The sequence below is a fragment of the Manduca sexta genome, chromosome 23 (assembly GCF_014839805.1).
Source record: "Manduca sexta isolate Smith_Timp_Sample1 chromosome 23, JHU_Msex_v1.0, whole genome shotgun sequence".
Lineage (NCBI taxonomy): Eukaryota > Metazoa > Arthropoda > Insecta > Lepidoptera > Sphingidae > Manduca > Manduca sexta.
The window spans coordinates 8,262,969-8,280,810 of NC_051137.1; the positions used below are offsets into that span (position 1 = coordinate 8,262,969).

At 33.4% G+C, this 17,842-nt stretch overlaps 1 protein-coding gene across 4 annotated transcripts in view; it reads right to left on the reverse strand.

The window, feature by feature from the left end:
• LOC115447134 (tensin) overlaps nucleotides 1-16,823 on the reverse strand; it is an 88,747-nt gene extending 71,924 nt beyond the window's left edge. Inside the window, exon 1 of one of the 4 annotated variants that reach the window (XM_030174072.1) lies at nucleotides 16,752-16,823. In XM_030174072.1, the coding sequence (XP_030029932.1) occupies nucleotides 16,752-16,808 (57 nt within the window). In that variant the 5' untranslated portion in view covers nucleotides 16,809-16,823. Of the gene's footprint in view, nucleotides 1-11,987; nucleotides 12,027-13,091; nucleotides 13,346-14,593; nucleotides 14,760-16,751 lie in introns of those variants that run through there. The other 3 variants (XM_030174073.2, XM_030174074.2, XM_030174076.2) reach the window with 3 other exon arrangements.
• Between the last annotated feature and the right edge of the window lie 1,019 nt (nucleotides 16,824-17,842).

Below are 17,842 nucleotides of genomic sequence, written 5' to 3' on the forward strand. Positions count from 1 at the left end.
CTGTAAACCGCTGAACCATTTTAATAAATTTTGATATTATGAGGATAGAATAGCTTCCGAGAGTGGACATAGTGAAGGTAACGAGATGTAATGATATTCGATATGGACATATCTTAAACCCTAAGGATATTCATGTGAAGTGAATCAATATAAGATTACTATGTTAAGTATAAAAATCTGTGCATGTATATAAACCGACAAAACATATACACATAGAGTTAAGAACTCGTTTCTTTTTCATCATTTAAATATTTACCTTTACAGCCAGGCCAAGACTGTAACACTAGTAGAGCTGCGTGCAACAGCTACAAGTAGATAAACTTTTGAACCAATTTATCAGGCTTGATGCATTACATAAACAATTTGCAGTAAAATAAGTGATATAGCCATATATCCGTTAACTATTTATAAAACCAACCAACTATATTTGAAAAAAAAAAACGCGGAATGCAAATGAAATATATATTTTATCGTGTTTCTATTTTCTATGGATTAAAGTGTGGCGTAGTTGTAATTGTACACGGTAGGAGTACGACAACCGCGCTGAGGTCCTGGGTTCGAATCTCGGGTCGGGCCAGAATAATTGTCACTGGATAAAATTACTTACTCGCAGCTCAGGGTTAGGAAGTTGGCGTTGTGATGCCCCCAAGCCTCGGAAAGCACGTAAAACTATTGGTCCTGCGCCTGATCTTTCTCCGGTCATATCGGATTGCCGTCTCAGTGTATATAAGAGTGAAGGAACAGAGCGTACATCTATGTATTACACACATACTTGTGCACTATATTTCCTGAATACTTGGCTGATCTCCTTTGAGATGGCCGCCGTGGCGAAAATTCGGTTAGGAAGGAATCAAGTAATTACAATTCTTAATTGTAAGAAAATTCAATGAAAACTATTTAACACTGTTCAATAATAAGTATGTAATTGTATACATATGTATCTATAGCCCCACAATAAAGTACTTCAGCATATAATTATTTTGTGTTACGCGTATTTTGTTTTCTAGTATACACTTGTACGAAATACTACTTTATAGTAAACGTATCAGAAATGTATAGTCTGTGGTAATAAAAATTATGAACAATTAATAGAATATTGGTATTCATGAGTGTTCCTAAAATAAACTAAAGTATAACATTAATCATAGTGCGTATACTGGAAACCAGACATTTAATGTATCGTGCCATATGTGTACGCAAATGGTGTACCTTTTTATTGCTTCATTAATTATTCCACACTTTATTATTTTACGATAAGGGAAGTGCAGTACCTATGCGCATGCATGCATGTTATTTCCACATTTACAATAATTTGATGTGCGTACTAATTTACTTAACATAATTAAAATTAATTAAAAGAATGATTTTAGATTTAAAATTTAAGTTATATGTAATAGGTACAAATATAAAGTATAAACAATATTTAATTCATTACTTACTTTCGCGCGACTATATACCATTATAGGATTTCTAACAAATAGGTAGGTTCTAGTTTAATCTTTACGTCCGTATCGAGTTTCAGAATTAAACTGATATGCCCGTAAGTTCGTTTAAAGCGCATTGGAATGAGTAACTAGGCATTAAAATACACAAAAACCTCGTTCTATTTTAGAATAGTGAGATTACGCACATGGCATGTTTTCTATCGTGTTGATACATAACGTTGCATTCTAGCCACGATCTTGAGTCTTTTGTATATATGTATATTCAAAATGTCTAACTAATGCAGTATGTTTCTATAACATAATATAATGTATGTTTATGTGTACATTACCTACTAGGATCTGTCCTAGTAAAGCCCACACAAACATACATTCGTTGACCTTACTACACCGTTTACCATACATCATTGCATTGCAATATGTTACAATGCCTTGACTATTAATATAATGCAAATTAAAAATAGCGATTATTTTTATTTTTCATACGTACATATTTTATCATGTGCCACAGCATGGCCACTACACTCGATCTGGCGGTAACTAAGTAACTACAATATCGCCCAAATAAAAGGAGACTGACGAATCTCGAAAGTCGTCAGAATTATGTTGGACTTTATAGTGAATATTTTTATTATGGTATGATTGCAGTGGTCTGGTTTCGCTCCCCGGGTCGGATAAAATGATATTGGATTTTTTTACTCAGTATCAGCCTGGAGTTATGACGATATGCTCGTCCCCCATGAAATCATGTCACGAAATACACAGGGCGGAAAGTGGGTACTCCAGTTGCGCCACAGTCTACCAATTGGGGGATAAAAGTCGTGAATTTGTATATATTTATTGAATTTGAAAATTTAGCATAATTTAATGCCCTGTCATAGTTTATATTATACTTAGAACGGTCGCTTTACAGCTGTCATAAGGTGCCGTATAAATAACTGCAAATATACTATGTAGTCAATAAACAATCAAAACTTGCAGCTATTGTAGCCTTATCAATATATTTACGTATTATCAACAACTAAACGTTGTATACTAACCATATAGCTGATTCAATGTATTGTTAGTATGTCTATGGTGACTAGAAAGGTAACGTTTCTACAAGTCTGTGTAAACAGGTCGTTATTGTAATGTGATTACAATATATCGAGCTTGTGGTCAAACTCTACACATTTGGAAAGTTCAATGAACTAGAAATTAGCTAATAACCGTACTGTGATCGTTATCCATTTCAATTGGTTGTTTCACAACGTGTTTACTGTCTCTGCAGCTCTCTTTCTACTCGCCGTGTAAAACGAAAAAACAATGTTTAGCGCCAATTTTCTTTCTTTCGCAATAAATTGAAATATCTTTATAGTACCCGTTTAAAACCTATCTTAAGTTTTCGAACCTTTTTGAATATTAAACAATAAAATTCGGCGTGCTATATGATTTCGAGTACTGTCTGTAGTTGTTACTATTTCCCAAAGACCACCCAAACCGTGAATAATACGTTAACATCACGTTACTTCCATTTGTGTCGGCAAGCCCATGTAGGTGCCTTTGAATAATGCGCTCGAGACGGTGCGTGCGGCTATAAAGTGAAACATGTCGAATTGCCGACCTATGACCTGTCCCCTCACGATTCAAACGCGTCTAATTCTAAACACATGGTTTATTACAGTGTAAACAAAATTACATAATTTGTTTTAAATGTTATTATGTTGGGAATTGATTAAGTAATAAATTCATTTGGCGTTGCATACATAATATACTAACACATGTTAATCATGCCGTATAAAAAGTTTTTAAATGTAGTACATACAACATGCATTTATATAGCATGTAGCAAACACAGTAGAGCCTATGATGCTGGACATGAGTGACTGGTGAAGCGGGGACTACTCCAAAGTCTTTAATAGACCAAACCAGCACGAGGTCAGAGAAACTGCTACGCCGAAATCAAGTTGGAATAGAAACAAAATAAAAATAAACAAATCTCTAGACATTCAATATCTTTAAAGCTAATAAAGGCGGTTCTAGCGCCTCAAGCATAACTTGCTTTAGAGAGCATATTATTCCTTAAAAGTTTTTTTAGGCGTCTACGTTCACAGTGAACCCACATAACATAATAGCAAGAATTGCGCCAAAATAATATCTGTAGTAAACATCTAAATTACAAGTGAACCTATACAATAATGCATTCTGGTAATAAATTTACTCGTTTAAGGTATTGCGCTAACAATGAACCCGTATAGATAAATCATGTACATTTCAACAAATACAATTTAACTTTGATAAAATTACATGTAATACAATTTAAATAAAATAGCATGAATGTTATTAGAGTTATTTTTTTTACTAAAAAGTCATAAATCTTCGTTACTAACAACCACAAAATGATTGAATGAAATTTAATCTTTATTATATTGACAATACGGGTAAAGTCGAGAAGTAATCGTAGATCATCACAGCATTAAAAATAATTGAATAAAACAGTCTATGACCATTGATATAGATGCCTTATAAGTACCAATCCCACAGACGAGCTTGTACAGTTTTAATATAGACATATTGAAAGTAGGGTTAACCTCTGACTGACTGATAAATACCTACAGAATTCGTATGGTATGTTTTTATAATCGTAGATGCCTAAATTATATTCTTTGTTTGTACTAAAAATGAGAACACAATGTGTAGCGGAGTCTGGGTTGCGGCTTTGTTTGCCTGATGTCGAAACTCCGCGTGACGTCACACATGTAGGTACTCAGATGCTTTACGCAATACATTACTGTGCTGCGAACTTTATTTTCAGGCAATGTTTTACAGCGCTCATAAATAATGGGCATAATCTTTTTAAATACACATACTACTTTATATTGTGATGCATTAGTGTGTCGTGAACTACATATTATGTCAATAGAAGTATGGCAATATTTGTTTCACATTAAAAGTGAAGTTAAATAAAATATTAATGGAAATGTGACCTATATATTGTATACGATATCTTAATAAATATTCGCCAGTGATTCATAAAAGAGAAAATATTTTGTGAAACACACTATCATTATCACGAGATGAACACCAAACTGGGGCACAATGATTATTATTATTATTATTATTCGGTAGAGTTTCATTAAAATATCGTTAACTAGCAAACAACACTTGCGACTTGCGAGATTCGCAACAAATAAACATAGTACCGGATTTAAATTACAGTAATTTTCATTGTAATCACTACTGTTCTCGTACTAGGATTCTGTGGAAAAACAAGAAATACGTCTAGATTCTCTATACGTATCCGTCCGGTTGTCCGCGTAACAGACAGTTTACGCTAGAACTATTCCAATGGATATAGGCGCAAAAATATCATATTGACAATAATGAGACCCCACGTAAAGTGATTTAAAATAAGATATGCTCATTTAGGGTAGGGTCAAAAAACTGTTCAGGAAACATGCAAAATTAATTTGTACTTTGCTATATTGTTCATCAACTACGGAACTCTACTGAACCTAAAAAAAAATCTATTTGATGTTCGTACAGGGTGTGAATTGTTTTACTAATATATTGACCTAACATAGACAACCTCAAATATTTATGATTATGCAGTACAGTGACAAGTTAATTGCTCCATGTGTCGGCGCATGGAGAGAGTGAAAGGAATAGCTTGACGAGGGGTCCGCGTCACTACACGACACCTCATTTGGCATGGTGATGGCTGTCACTCACACCACGGAGTGATGTGCCGTATATCACTATGTTTATCCACGTACAAAGTTTCAAAATAAACGACACGTTCACAGCGAATTGTTTGTAATATTTAATACATTTTATGACAGCGGTAGACCGTGATTGATTTATTTGCAACTGAGGTACGTTCCTATTCAAATACAAGGTAAATGCAATTCGTTTACGTAGGTAGACATTTTTAAGTTTCGGTAAAAGGCGTCACGCTTTTTTTATTAGTGGAAAATGGAAATAATTTTTGCGTTCGCCAACTAACGATAGGTACGTTCATTATTACTCCCATGTTTTAAACAGAGTGTTCATCCGTCCAGATCCAAATGTTATTTTACGTCTGCTTCTCAACATATCCGACGGAGTACGAACGGTGCGCACTTTATTTTAGTATTCGTGCTTTCCAATTGAATACTTTAACATGCTACGTAAATTCCATACAAAATACTTGCGTCTACGATACGATACATATATTTTGACGCAAATTATTCTTGCGCCAGACACATAACAAAGTCTAAAATGTATTCTCTACGGCAAGAAATTGTTTTGTGCACGTTTAGGAGTTGCATAAAATAGCGAATTTCTTTGGAATTGAACTGTGGCTTTGTCGAACTTTAGTGCCCGACAGAGCGTGAACGTGGCTTTTTGTTGTAAAGAATGCAATTTTATTATAAGACCATAATGGTAATGGCCATATTCACAATCCCGAGAATGAATAAAAGCTGCCAAAAATAGAATGACGACAGACGTGAAAGTATTCACGGTGAAGCGATTATCCTAAAATTTGGTGTGAAAGCAGAAAGGAATGAATTAAAATAAAATTTATATAAGTAGTACAAAAAGACGTCAACTACGCCGTAAATACATTTAGATACAATCATTATTTTATAACGTACTACGCTGTCCGACGTAATAAACAAATGCGCAACTGATGTCCCTAAGCTACGGTTCGCCGAACTAATTTTCGTCCGAACAAACGGTGGGACGTCACATGCCTATCTCAAGTATCACCATACCGGGCACAGATTCCATTCCTACCCGCTAACTCATTCGAGACTTAGGTACTTAGTACCAACTCTACCTGGTCAACTGTCAAATAAAGCACTGTACATATTATATAGCCAATACACACGTAAGTCATTATTATGAAACACTAATTTTACATTTGCTTCATAGGTTTAAATTTAATCTTAGGTAGGTATAGGTAATTATAAAATATGTATTATACGTGTACCTATTTTTATGAAATTATGTGTGTATTCTTTGTGATTTATTGCTTGCTTTAACGATGAAGGAAAACATCGTGAGGAAACCTGCATATCTGAGAATATCTCTATAAGAATTTTGAGAGTGTGTGAAGTTTACCAATCCACATTAGGCCATCGTGGTGGACTCAGGCCTAGTCTCTCTCCGCCTTATTACAAAAATATAGCTTAGTACTGGGTTTAAATCAAGACTAAAAAGTCTAGGTTTGTTACGGCTTTAAAGTTAGTACTCAGACTAAAATTCATTTTTATTACAAATCCAAGACCAACCGAGGATTATCTAGTACCGAAGATAGTCCCTGATTTAATTAGTATCCACAGAGTATAAGCAAAAAATTACCGTAATCCATTGATTCATTCACTCAGCGTTTGACGCACCGTTCCTTTTAACATAAGTATGTATAAAACGAAGGGCAGTAGAGGAGACCTGTGCGCCCAGCAGTAGGACATTATATAATTCATGTCTAATATTATTATATTATTTTTATACTTAATTGTAAGTTGTTTCTTACCTACATATTGATTTCGTTATGAATACAAAACTTATCTTCAAGAGCAATAAATACCGTATGGAAGCGATTCTCTCGCACTTGTTTGTATAATACAATTTGACCCCCCGCCTAGTTGTTTTGTTCAACATCCTGTCCACAGATTTATTGTGTGGGGCATTGAGATAATTGGCCTGTATTCGATCATGAACGAATATAACTATTATATTTACAAAACACGCCAGTAGGATTATTGTAACGTTTATTATTAGTTTGTTAGATAATACCATAGTTTCATATCAATATTAATGAAATTTATATCACATGAGTGATTTAAGCCAATAATTCAAGTAGTACCAGAAATATACGAAAAATTACAATGGAATTCAGGGTTTATGAAAATATTGATTTTTTTCTAGAAAAGCCTGGCAGTAATACATATGCTAACAATATATTATGTATTGTACTAAAGTTTATAACCAGTTAATGTGTACAATTTGAAATATTCCGAGTATTGTATGTCCCCATGAATTTTAGTATAAAATAAATAATACGTTAACTTAAAAGCCCACCAAATCTTAAAATCTTCATAAAATCATTTTGGGTAAAAATAAAACCTATAAAGTAAAAAAAGTAAAACCTTTGATTAAATCGCAACATAAATAAAATTTTATAATAAGAGACCTAATAAAAAAATTTAGATTTTCTTCACTATAACATAAAAATATATATATCAAAAATATGCATGGTGGAGTTTGTGGGAAACTGAACTTATTTTATTATTATTATATCAATAAAAACGCGTTTAAATAAAAGTCAATAAGGTAACTTGTCGCTAGAAAACACGTGGAGAGCAGTCAAGGGTTATTTTTGCGGTTGCATTGTGTTGAACTTATAGACTCATAAATCACAGTCCCTGCACTCGAAGGTACGAGTCAGGAGTACACCAGGTGGTCGGCCCTATTTTTAGACTTCTGTTTATGTACCCAATATAAGAGTAAAATTTATTTTATGACTGCCATTCATAAATTTGATTCATGGAAAGTACGTTGTTGAAATTATTTTTATTGTTAAGTTAGTATTACCAAAAACACGTAACTGAAGTCCATTTATCTAGTGCGATTTTTTTTCCGGCGCACTGCTGTTGTCTGACAGCTGGTGAGCATGTTCTGCGAAGCGTGATGTTTCTTTTTTTACTGGAGTTGTTTTGCGCTGTTTGAATTACAGCAAGAAACCTTACACCTATATACCTAAAATGTTTTGGTAAGGTTATCCTAGAGTACACGGTATAAATTAATTCAATCAAATAATTTTGCTTGTTCATGTAGTCTGCGTCATATAATAGTTAGGCAATGTTAAACATTGGCGTGTAACTCAAACTATCATACTTACTCCATCAGTAAACGCCAATTTACGTAGACGCATGCCTTGTAAATAATTACAGTAATTTCTGCTAATAATAAATTCTGCAAATGCTTGCCTCATAGGTTTGAATAATTCACGGGAAACTGCTTATGGTTTACGCAACTCTGTCTAAAATACGGCAATTAGAACTTATGAACACAGCTAACCTAATTGTATGCGGAGAATCGCGTATTATCGAACGTGAGTCGTGCTTCGTTTCTTTCCTGTTCATAAGTGGAATAATTAAGTACCCGTAGACTGCGAGCTACTACCTCTTTCGGGATGCACTTCCGTTGGGCTTCTCCTGGCTCACACGTCACTTCCTTTTACAAAGTAGCTTTACGAGTATATCATTACTATAGTAAATTTAAGACCGTCAAATTTTATAAAGAAACCTTATACAATTATGACACCTACGTGTAATAGAAATATTCTGAATAAAAAAGTTTAAATATGTTTTAAGTCTGGAAATCCGGATACTTGTGTATTAAGATCGTAATCGACGTCCAACAATGACTAATTCTTCCTTAGTAGTACGTTAGAATGGGTTAAGATGGATTTGAACAAAGCCGACGACAAAGAGATCTGTCTGTCAACAGTTGAATACGAGAAAGTAATCTCGTTCCCATAGTGGGACGCAGGCGCAGTAATGGAATCCTCGAACACCGAGCGCTGGAATGCGCAGTAAGCCGTAAATCATTACAGCAGGGTTGTTATAAATCTTTTAAGGGGTTTTAAGTAACTGAGTCATTCGGCCCTTGATACGAGAGATTAATCTAGTAGGTTGGTTTGAATATAAATACAATATTCTGTATTATTTGTGCTGGCATCGAGTTATAATACAATATTATCGACCAATCTTTTTATTGGTTCAAAAATAAAAGTTTGACCATTATATTTTGTATTATAATTTAAGTAATTATGAACTTAAACTAGTTTTTACTAATTCACATAGTTTACGACAGATTCGGTTGTACCTATCTTTAAAAAATCTTTGTATACTATGTATTCTAGGATGAGAAATCAGATGAAGTATCTCAGCGAGTGCAGTCGAAAAAATTCAAACTTGGGACGAGTTGATAAAGCTCAAAACGCTTTGTACCGGACTTTAAGCACCGCACTTTATTTGTCGCATATAATATGCTATACTTTATTATCCGCCACCAATACGCAATAATTTATATGAATGTGTTCCAATTGCGCCAATCAAACTCCCTAAAAGGTGCTTTTATCCTTTTATGTAACTCTATAAATATTATTATCATCGGCCGAGCTTTGAAAACATTGAAAATATATATCTCATCATATCTATGCACAATAAATCTTAACAAACTGGGTTTAAAGTGACAACCTCACACATTATAATAGTGGTAATAATTATTCTATTGTTGACAACTAATGCTCAAGCACGAGTACTATTAGTGGTTAAGTGTTACGAAAATGCTTATGGAATTGGTACAATGCAACGTTTGAATATAAAATGTTATCGAAAATTAAAATCCACGTCTAAATAATGATAAGTGATGATTAGAAACCAGTACGGTCAAAATAGACATTCAACGTTACAAAAAATCGCATTAAGTTGAAAAAGAAAACGAATGATGGGAAACTAAATGTTCTTTCACGAAAACGACGACAAAGTGTGTAAAGATAAGTAAGTTGCTACAAAATCTTTATATGAATAAGAAAAGTCTAAAGATGAAGATCTATTTTATTTTATCTAAACCGCGATGGCCTGCTTTAAAATTATGTTAGGTCTGTACCATTGTCTGTGCTGTATAAATAAACATCCATTATTTTAATGTTGGCTTTTGTGAGTCGTCTTATTATTTTTATCTTCGATTTGACTGTACCTTCATACTTTCCAACATTCCATTAAAATTTTAAAGTGAACTTCGGGTTTGATATCTTAATAGTGTCTATTCAATAAGTGCTCTAGCCATTCTATCCAATATTGTTGGATAATAATAGCTGACGTATACATAATCGGACTAATTACGTTCTGGAGTCAAAGAAACCGCCTATCAAAGGTTTTATTGTCTGCCAAGAGGCGCACACATCGCCACATGGTCCTAATTAACTTATAAACGTTAAGTAGATACGATATAAATAAATACATCTCTATATTCACATGGCCGTTTATGTTTTAACTCATGAGAACGACATCATTTCACACGTATGTTTTTAAACCGTTTGCTAGAACAGTTTCGTTATTAATTTAGAAATAAGAAGTGCATAATGCACATGTCGCTGCATAAATTATCTTATATTTCCTAATCCGTATCAAACAAATATTTGCATAGATTTTTTGGTATGCAACATTTTTTTAAACCAGTAATAATCAGGTACATAATATAACATTATTTTTGTTAACATTTTTTATAGTAATTATTATACCAAAACAAAACCATAATCAAAATTGTGGCAAAAATCATAAGTTTTAAAAGCCAACCAACGCTGATTACATTAAATCGGTAGTTTAAGTCACGTGCATTATTATTCTAAAGGCTGTAATGGTTGCCATTATTAGTCATTTTTTGTGTAAAATATGCTTAACAATATGAATTACCTACTCTGCTGTTGCGAGTCAACACCCTAGTGTTACCTATACCCTATTATAACACACCTATTTACAGTCATATTATTCTGTATTTACACAAAGCCTAGTTCGACCTCAAAATACGAGAATTTGTGGCAACGGACGTAGAACAAAATATATGTATTTACTTGCGCATGTAATCTAAAGAAGTATATGGAATAAGAAACTCAGAATATTACGCGGCTATAAATATTTCCTTGAAGAAAAGTGGTTTTATTTGGAAATATCGTATAATCTCCAAAGAATACAAGTGAAATATAAAACGGATTAGTATGAAGTTCCGTTAATGTTATTTCAAATAATTTAAATATAGAATATGTTATACTTCATTTTTGTGTAAGGACCAACTAAGCAGATTAAATTACATGAACAGTGTAGTTACAGTCTCTATTTATCTGTCTATGTATTTTGATAGTTAGAATTCAAGTAAGTAAGACAGTTTTTAAAAAATACATTTCAATGTATGTGCCGAAATTCTACATATCAAGTGTCCTGGATCTATTACGAAAACATTTTATAACTGAGTACTATATACTATCCGTTTATCAAGGCTCTTTTTTAAAAGACTTTTACACATATCAAGATATTCAAATTATGATTAATTTCACATACAGGTAGACTGGACTCATAGATCTCTCAAACATTCAAGTCTCTGATGTGACGCAATATTGTACCTGCAGTAGATTTGTTACATTGATGAAACTTTAACTAACTGATCAAAAACGTCAGTTTTTATTGATCTACCCTAACCTTTAATATAAATGAGAAACAAATCCGAAAGTAACAAATTTCTTGCCAATTCATTATTAGATATACGTAAACACGACATATTTTATCAGCAGATGTAATGCAACTCTGTGTATGCAAATATTTTTGTAACTCATAACATGAAATGAACTAGTTCTTTACCACCTTGTAAGTTTTAATCGTGTCCAGATATCCAAAATAACATTATCTATTACGAACCGTCTGAATTGAATATTTACGCATTGGTGCATCAGCGAATTTAAATAAAAATTACAGCAGTACCTCTACAAATTATAAAATAGTTACAACAAAGTTCGCTAACCGGACTGAGAGGTCCAATACGCATATTTGGTTGTAGCGGCGCCGTTAATGCCGCCTCCGCTGATGGACCCGCAGTCAGGTCCGGCGGTGCAGCGCAGCGGCGCCGTGCGCTACACTGCACTTGCTCTTACGCAACTATTTGGGAAGCTTAGAGTCGCGCATGTGACAATGCTACGGACGCATTAGCATTCCACCGTTAGCTCTACTACCTGCCAAGGGAACTCAATGTTATGTTACCATCTTATTTATTATTGATTACTTTATTAGGTAGGCGACGCCACACCGTCACACATTACAATTGGCACAAATAATAATACATTGGATTTATTTCTGATTATCTACTTGTAAGACCTACAGTAAAATAAATACGAGAAAAAATATATATTATGTGTAATATGTGGTTATTTCCTAAATATTATCTTCTAAACCAAAAATGAATGTGTTAGAAAAATCGCAATTACAATAATTGGCTAAATTTAAGCATAAAACCTGTTTAATCATATAAATTAAATTAAATTACTATAATATATGTAATTAATATTATAGTAATACACCGTACTACGTCATATTACTGATTAAGCACTCACTAGACCCTTCTACCAATAATAAATTAATAATTAAAACTTCAAAATTCATATAACGAATTCTCAAATATGCGCCTCTTGTCACAGTGATTTGCTTCGTAATTAAAGCGGGCTATAATTAACAATGAATACATGTGTATATCCGGATAGTGAGAGTTGCGTGCTAACGGAGCTAGAACCGAACCCTCGATTTCCGACACGGCAGTTGGCTCCACTTCCCGCTAAGCTAACAGTGTAGTATTATATGTATATCAGTGTATCATACTGTGTATATCAGTCAATACTATAATATAATTATGGTACAATATTTCAAATTCATGTTACCCTACATTATAAAATATTTTCAAAATCATAAACAAAATGAGCAATCACTTTCAACAAATTAAAATATTGATTGATTGATGTGATATCCATATAAATAATAACTATAACAGGACGTAGAAATTTTAAAGATATACTCACTATATTTAAAATAAATATATGTAAAAATGTATTAAAAAAATACATATTTTTTAATGTACCTGAAACAGCAGATTCAGGGGTCCACTCACTCTGCATGGTGGAGGAGGTTCATACCCCCAAAAACAGTTCCAAGGCATTTTAATTCATCATCAAAAGTTATTTACTCTAGAGCACTTGCATAGTCACATGTTCTTTAGATTTTTATTTTGAGAAATAAACACTGCTTCCGAATGATGATCGACAAGTATAAATTTTGACAAATTTGATGTGAACATGCGGGCGGCCGCACTCGCAGGCGCTCTACGACTGAATAACGCTCTATACCCAGCTGATCAGCTACCGGCACAAGTGTTGAGCGTATCAAACCATCTAACGAAAAAATGTTTACTCTATTCTATTTTGACAATACTTAGATATGTCATTTCCACTGTTATGCATTCTAATAGGTAAGACGGATACTTATGGTCCAATAGATCCTTGGCTCTATAATGTATTATTCCCATCTACATGTTATTTTAAATCATTGCGTCCACGTTATTTTGGAATTCGCAATTGTCCTCTTTCAAACAATAATCTTAACCCTTAAACGCATTTTTATGTAAAACATTTATATCGCGATACGAGGTTTATAACATAACTATGACGTGACATTTACGCTCGTGGAGCACTTTAGATCCATTAAACACATTTTGAGGATGTCTGGCTACTGAGTAGGTACTAACACAACCGTAGAGTGTTTCTCAAGCTATAGGTACTTAAGTTTCAGATTGGTTAAAATGCACTAGTAAAACCTTTATGAATATTAAGAGTACAGTGAGCATCTAGACCTTCTCGACTTATTATGGTACGTCAAATGTAGAGCACGTGACATTTACATTTTTATCTTCAGGTTATTTTTTATGACCAAAAAGTCCTAGGAAGTAGTAGACCCTGTGACTGCGAGTTGCACAAACCGAAACGTTATTAAACAACAAAAAATCACGTCATCCACTAGGCGACTATCGCTCATTTTCTTGGCTGAAATTATTTGAATGTGATAGTCATATTATAATTCGCAGTGTAATTGGACTATACATACATCGCACGCACACCGACTATACAATACTCGTACATCAACATATTTCGCTTTCAACAGCTTGTCTATTTCAGGCTTAACCGATACCTATCATAAGAGATACTATGTTAAATCAGACGCAGATACCTCCTTATTACGGTTTCCCAAGGTATACTAACGATTACCAATATTCAGTATTCTGTGATATTAGTGAGGTATAAACACAAACTAGACTGTATGATATAATTTGTGATTTATGGTATATAATTATGAAATTCATAAAAAAAATTTTCGTCAATTTATTTACAAAATAAAGAATGAATGTACGACATTGCGGAGGATTTCTTTTTAAGTATTTAGAATGTTGACAAAAATGAGAACTTACAGTAATCAATTTTGACTAAAAAGAATCAGTGTTCTTGTTATTTATAAGTAAAACAATTTTCAATTTCTGGACACACTTTTTTTTTCATGTTGAACATGCATTAGAACTTGACAGAAACAAACCTGCAATACTAAATAGACTGGAAGGCTGACCGCTGGCGCACGTTGGCGGTCACGCGACCACGGGCAGTTCCACGGCATGTCTAACATCAAATTTTTTGACGGCTAAATTTTCACTGGTGCCTTTTCACATCATAAATTTGTATATCAAGATGAATTTATTTTTACAAATTTAGCTAGTATTATTTGTAAACACATCTTTAATAATATGTAAAAGACAATGTCGGTAGAAGGTTATATCCGCTGTTGTTTATTCTATTGCAAATACTGCAGAAAACGAAAGTAATGAATATTTTAAACGGTTTTGAGACCGCACAGGGTGAGACATTACGCGCGTGTTGGGCAAAAGTTCGCATGCGTGCGGACGGGCGGGCGCGCGCCTCCGTACTAGAGCCCATCGAGCACCTCGAGGACGGATTTACAAAATCCCAAACATTCCCGACTTTTGGGCGTTGCACACCCCCCGCCAGGGCGCGTACCGGCGAATGGTAACCGGCAAATAGTTAAGAGGGATGCGTAAAAAATATTTATCTTGTTTTAAAGTATCAAAACCCTACAAATATGCAGAAAATAATCATCAATACAAATCAACTTATATAATTGTAACCATTGTTATACGAAAAAATATTAATCTGCAATGTTCAAAACTTAATCTTTAGGTAATTGAAGATTCTGCTACATTTCTAATAAATAAATAATGAAGTGAATTATGTAGTTAAAAGTAGCTTTTAAAATATTTACTCAAAGAAGCTTTAATTAAAATACTGTACCTACCTAAAACTTTATATGAGGCCAGAGAGACAGACTTGATTCCCTTTTCAAATACTTAATATTAATTTAATTTTGGAGTACAAGCCCTCACTTCGTGAATCCGGCATGCATTTGGGCAGGATTTTTATAGTTAATCCCTTAAATCAAATTTACTATTAGGTAAATTATTACGTGTTTTTTTTAATTTTTAGCTTCGATCATAGTATCGTTTTATTTCTAAGAGCATATACCTACACCATGTTACATCATATCCACATAGCGCTGTAGTTATATTTCCTTCTACCTCACCGAATTCAGACCAATTTAACATTGATGCCACTGCATGTGACCTCGTCCATTAATTTACTTTATCGACGATGTATCCATTAATTAGACTACATTAGCGTTTTGCCGGTACGTGTAATGTATGTTCAAGCGTATAAGATGAATTAAAACGTGGTAAACTCTTTAATGCTATAATGATCATGGAAACAGATTTACCAATATATTAGAATACGTAATGAACTCATTTCAAAACCCAGCAGGATCCGTACACTACATTCTTAGTACCTATACTTACATATAACTAGAAAGAAAGCTATGTAAAGTCTAGGCACATTAATCCGTATACAAGTGTACATTCAGGAGTTTGATGTGGACTATAGGAAGGCTTACCTTCCTACCACCAACATGCTTCGATTGGCCACACACCACTGGCCAAACTGAAATCTTAATTTCTCTATACCGTAACAGGCAGTGGTAATAAACAACGTCAGTTCGTTATTAGTTTGTACAAAATGCTAGCATAATATTATGTTGACATACTAGTAGATAGAGAATATGATTTCGAGCCCTTACTCCAGCAAAACGATGCTATCTATGTTTTTACAAACTATCTATACAAAATTTATGATACATATAGAAAAAAAGTTAGGTATCATATTTCTGGAACATATTATCTTTACTTTGGTTGTTTCAACTTTTTTATAATATATATACTGACGCATACATTTCATACTGAAAATGCCACTGAAATTGTTGATTCCATGCATGTCCGTCTAAAGTACTCGTCAATATAATTTGCAACCAACAAACACTATTAAAGAGACAATTTAGTAAGGAATATTTTTATAGTATATACTTAATAAAAACGAATTATTGTCAAACAAATTATTTTTAAGTTTGCATATTCCTGCCCGAAATTCGCATGCAGCCAAGTATGGAATGAATTGCTCGAGGCCGTTGGTTCCAAGAGGAGGCTTAAATTGGAAATTATAATTAAATTATGTATGTATACCTACCTATCTACCCTTGTATACCTGCTAAGATACTAAGAAGATATTAGTGGCCAAATTCAAAATATAATTTTCCGTTAATTTACAAATTTATTTAAATTTAAAACACCACTCACCTCTTCAAATTGTTCCAATTTCTTAGTGTTCCAAAATCGCCACGAGAAACACTTCATGATTAAAATGATGCTGAAAATGGTGAGTGTCACGAAAACAAATATAATGGCATTTAATTTGTTATTTAAGAATCCATAGTAAATATACGATATCATTATAATATCATCAACATGAATTTTATAGGGATAATATATATATTAAGCAGGGCCCTGTGACTCTAATGTCCATGCTCACTGAAGCTCACACACGAAACGAATGAGACACGAGCTCCCAAATTGCAGCATACAATGAGCTCACGTAAGAGATGTTGATTTCAATTAACGTAGCCGGTGCCCGGTAGTTAGCTCTGATATGCCTATTTAAGTAATCATTGCAAATGCAAAAGTTGACAATACGGGCGGCACTTTTAGGAGGGCTGCAAAATGCTCAACATTTTTTTTTCTTTTATGTCATGTACGAGTTCGTATTCGTATGGTCGTGGGTGTTAAGTATTTGTTTAAATGATTTTTTTGCTCTATATATACCTGAGCAAATAGGAATTTCCGAGTAAAACTTTGATTATATTATATATACAAGTTAGAATATGAATTCTAACCATTGCCTATTACTATATACATCATACTGTACTATTATACTATAGGAACTTTTATATATGGTCAAAAAGGGGTACATAGTTTTATCTTCGGATATTAATATATAGATAATATTTCCTATCGCCTGTGGGACGGCTATAGAAGTACTCTATAAAATATTACCAAAGACTCAAAAGAAGCTGAAAAAATTCAAAATTTTCCTTTAATCTTTTATGTCTATATGGGCAATCGTATTTTTTTTACTAAAATAAAATTAAAATAGCTTATTTTATTTTTGATACAGGTTTTTTTTAAATTTGTTCAGCTACGTATGTAGCTAACTATAATGACTTTTACTAGATTAGCTTAGTCATTATTACTTACTAGACGTTGCTCGCCACTTCGCCAGCTTTAAAAGGTTTTTAAACCGCTGTCCCAATCCACATCATCTATACGATGCCAGCGCCATCTATTTCAAAATTAGATAAAAACTGTATTATTTCCTACGGGAGTAAGTTACT